Source organism: Trichechus manatus, unplaced genomic scaffold (genome assembly GCF_000243295.1).
Source record: "Trichechus manatus latirostris isolate Lorelei unplaced genomic scaffold, TriManLat1.0 scaffold00031, whole genome shotgun sequence".
NCBI lineage: Eukaryota > Metazoa > Chordata > Mammalia > Sirenia > Trichechidae > Trichechus > Trichechus manatus.
In genome coordinates, this window is record NW_004443967.1 from 21,299,364 (window position 1) to 21,303,000 (window position 3,637).

General features: G+C 63.6%; 1 protein-coding gene across 4 annotated transcripts in view; it reads right to left on the bottom strand.

The window, feature by feature from the left end:
- Positions 1 to 397: 397 nt before the first annotated feature.
- Positions 398 to 3,637, bottom strand: part of STK32C (serine/threonine kinase 32C) — a 65,628-nt gene continuing 62,388 nt past the window's right edge. For 3 of the 4 annotated variants that reach the window (XM_023729909.1, XM_012555136.1, XM_023729907.1), the window contains one exon: positions 1,517 to 1,585. In XM_023729909.1, coding sequence (XP_023585677.1) covers positions 1,517 to 1,585 — 69 coding nt within the window. Of the gene's footprint in view, positions 543 to 1,516; positions 1,589 to 3,637 lie in introns of those variants that run through there. The other variant, XM_004374943.1, reaches the window with a different exon arrangement.

Genomic DNA, 3,637 nt, shown 5'->3' on the forward strand with positions numbered 1-3,637 from the left:
TCCACAGCACAGGGTAGCAGGCAGCTCGGGCTCTGAGTGACGGGGATTGTGTAGCCCTGGGCCTTCCATGACCTGCCGCAAGCCAGCCTGAGAGCCCACGGGAGAGGCCAGGGCAGATGGCCCAGGTGGCGTCGGCCCTCCTTGTCTGCCCACGTCCCGTCTCAGGCGCCTGCAGCACCCGCCTCTCCACATCACCGTCCTGAGAAGACCCGAGGTTCGAGGGCCCCCTGGCTGTGCCCCCTGAGAGCGAGGGTGATGCGCAGTCCAACACGCCCCCTGCTCTGCCTGGCCGGGGTGGCTGCCCCGTGGGAATGCCCATGCGCCCCAGCCCACCGCCACCCCGACTCTGGCGGACATAGAGCCTCTGCCAGTTGAGTGTCCACGCCTCGCCGGACACCTAGCTGCTTCCTGCCGAGGGACAGAGGGGGCCGCACATGGGCAGGGAGGACCCTGACGCCTCGCTGTCCGCCAGTGGCTCTGCCTCGTTCTGGGGCTCGGGAACAGGAAGCGGCTCGGCCGTGGGGTCCTGGCTCCTCTTCAGCCTGGGGGGGGACATGGAGGGGCTTGACTCTGGGCCAGCACAGCCGTGGGGCTCACCACACATCGCCGTGCATCTCACCAGGCCCCACAACCTGTCCAAAGACTCACGGAAGGTCGCCCACAGGTGCCCGGGAGATGGGTAAGTGCTGAGCCTCCCTGCCTCGGCCTCACTCCAGGGCGAGCGGGCAAGGACCTGAGGGGTGGGACAGGGGCAGGGCAGCCCACCTGCACCACCCTCCGGCTGATGTCAAGCCCCGGGGCTGCGGGCAGTGGGGCTGGCCATCCGTGCACTCCCACCCAGAGCCAAGAGGGAGCCTGGCCCAGCGCCGTGGGTCCGTCCGAACAAAGCCCTTCAGAGAGCTGAGCCCAGTCTCCCTCACCTGGCCAGTCGGCCCTCAGGGTGCTGGCCAGCACCCAAACCCGCCGCCACACATGGCCCTGCCCCCAGCGCAGGACAGAGCACTCAGGCCAGGGCTCAAGGCCCCCTCCCCCAGGAAGCCATCCCTGCCCACCCGCAAAGAGAGCCCCACGGTGATGGGCGTCCTCCCTCCACAGCCCAGGTGCGTAGCTACTTGTGGGCTTGTCTTATCTCCCCAGGGGCCAGCTCTGCCCTTTACTGCCCCACAGGACCTGGCATCATTAAACGTTTGCTGAGTGAGTGAGTACTGAGTGAGTGAATGGGTGGTGGGGTTGACGGGATGCTGATGGGCCATTCATGTGGATAGGCGGCCATCAGCCTGATGGGGGCAATTACTGAGTGTCTCCCTGGGGATTCTATCCACCAGCCCCAGTTTAGAGCCAAAAGGTTCCCAGGAGCCCCTCCTGCAAGAGCCTGGACGGCCCCTCAGTGCCACGGCGCAGATGCCCTGCAGGGCAGGCGTCGGGCATCTCGGCCCATCAATGCCACGTGGCTGCTGGGGTCTCCACGGCCGACTTCCCCACGCTCCCCTTGACCTCCACCCCCACACTCACGCACTCACTTTTCTCTGTTAAAAATCACAAAGTCCTGCTGGATTGCATCAAGGCAGTCCTGAAGGTAGTCATTCTCCTGTCGGACAGACAGACGCCGGTGTGAGCCAGAGCTGGACACGGTCTAGGTTCCAGCACCGCCTGTGGCCACTCCCATACTCCTCTGCACACCAGCGGCTGTGTCTTCCCCGGCCACCCTCAGCTCTCTTTGGAGAGCTGCCTTCAGGCGCTGAGGCACTTCGGCCTCAGGCAACCGGGTGCCTGGGGATGGTCTCCCCAGTGACACTTAGCGAGTGAGAAGGATGCCCAAGTAGGAGAGCCCAGGCCCCGCGCCTGGGGTGATGGCTCGATCACCTGAGCCATCCTGCAGGATCCAGCCGGAGCCACATCCTTGCTCGGAGCCCCCCTTCCCTGCCAGTTTCCCCAGCCCCACCGGGTGCTCCTGGTCACACTGACAGGCCCTTCCCACGAATTTCCATGCCAGGATCTGCTCGTGGGGTCCCTGGCCTGAGGACAGGATCCTGGAGCCAGGTCCCCTCTGGCTGATGACAGGGACCCCATCTCTGGTGGCTGTGAGTGTGAAGGCCCCTGGCAGCTGTAGACTACCGACTAAGACTCTCGACAGGGTGGCTGGGGGGTGCAGGAGAGAGGGGTGCCTGATACTGCAGTTATGGGGGTGGCGATGTGGGCGGGGGGAGTTGTAAGGACTGGGGCTGAGCAGGCGGGGACTCGGGCAGCCTCGGGTGTGGCTGGTTCAGGTGGGCATTTAGACCTCCTTTCCGCAGCCCGAGGGTAGACACTCACTGGGTGAGCCGCAGGCAGGACCTCAGAGAAGGCGGAGCTCACAGACCCTGGCGGATTGTAGGGCCTGTGAATTGTATCTCAATAAAGCTGCTTAAAAAACCCTCTGAGCCTCCAGGTTCTTAAACTTTCAAAGCAGACTGCTTGGATCCTTTCGGTGATGATTACCTCAGAACACCTCCTGCCTTCCAGCGAAAACAACTCCCCCACCAACCAGCCCGAAGCACAGCCAGCTTCTTCCACCTGTGGGTGCCTGACCTCACCTGATCCCATCCAAGCCCCATCCTACACCCATTTCTACCAGAACAGAGAAGCCAACGCAGGGCCGTGCTCTAACTCTGATTGTGTGGGTGCAGAGGACTCCGCGGAGAACCTCCGGCCCCTCTTGGCCGTGCCCCACCCTGAAGCTGGCGGACCACCTGCATCAGCAATTCCACCTCCCGACAGCAGAGGTCACCAGCAGCAGTCCTGCACAGGATGAGAACCAACTCGCTGGGACTTTGCTCCCTGAGAAACTGGGGCACCAAGGGATGACACCCAACCCTCATCCCACATCCCGATGAGGGGACTGTCACCCACCTCTGCCAGGACCTCTGTGTCCGGAGCAACATGGGCCTGTCAGGTCTGAGGAGACCAGCGGCCCCTTCACAAGCACAGAGTCCCCCTAGACGGCCCTCCTCAGCTGAGACAGGTCTAGGGCGGGCAGACCGCCACCGCATCACAGGGTCACCCTGACAGCAACACCCAGAGCCATCATCCCCCTTGTGAACATGGCTGTGCTTGGGCGCCAGGGTCAGGGCCCCCCCGCAGATGCACAGCGCATGCTTGATGGACACCCCACCCTGCTCAGGGGAGGAATCACCCAGAGGGCTTGAGGTGAGGAGAGGGGCTGGGCTGAGAAGGTGGGAGAAGGGTCTGAGGGCCTCTCCCTGAGCTTCTGGGAGACGGTCTGCTGGATTTCAAGATGCCTCTCCAGCCAGGGGCCTTACAGGACGCCTTGGGGATTGTTAACATGGGGAGCAGAGGTGGTGAGGATACGCCCCTCCACATTCACAGACTGGGAACTCCTCCCCCCACTCACAGACTGGGAGCACTCCATCCCCACCCCCACCCCCTCTCCTGCATTCACTGAGAAGAAGCACCCCCAACTCATGGACTGGGAGCACCTATACCCCCCTCCCGCACACTCACGGACTGGGAGCACCTCCACACACCCCCCGCACACTCACGGACTGGGAGCACCCCTCCCGCACACTCAGACTGGGAGCACCCCTCCTGCACACTCATGGACTGGGAGCACCCCTCCTGCACACTCATGGACTGGGAG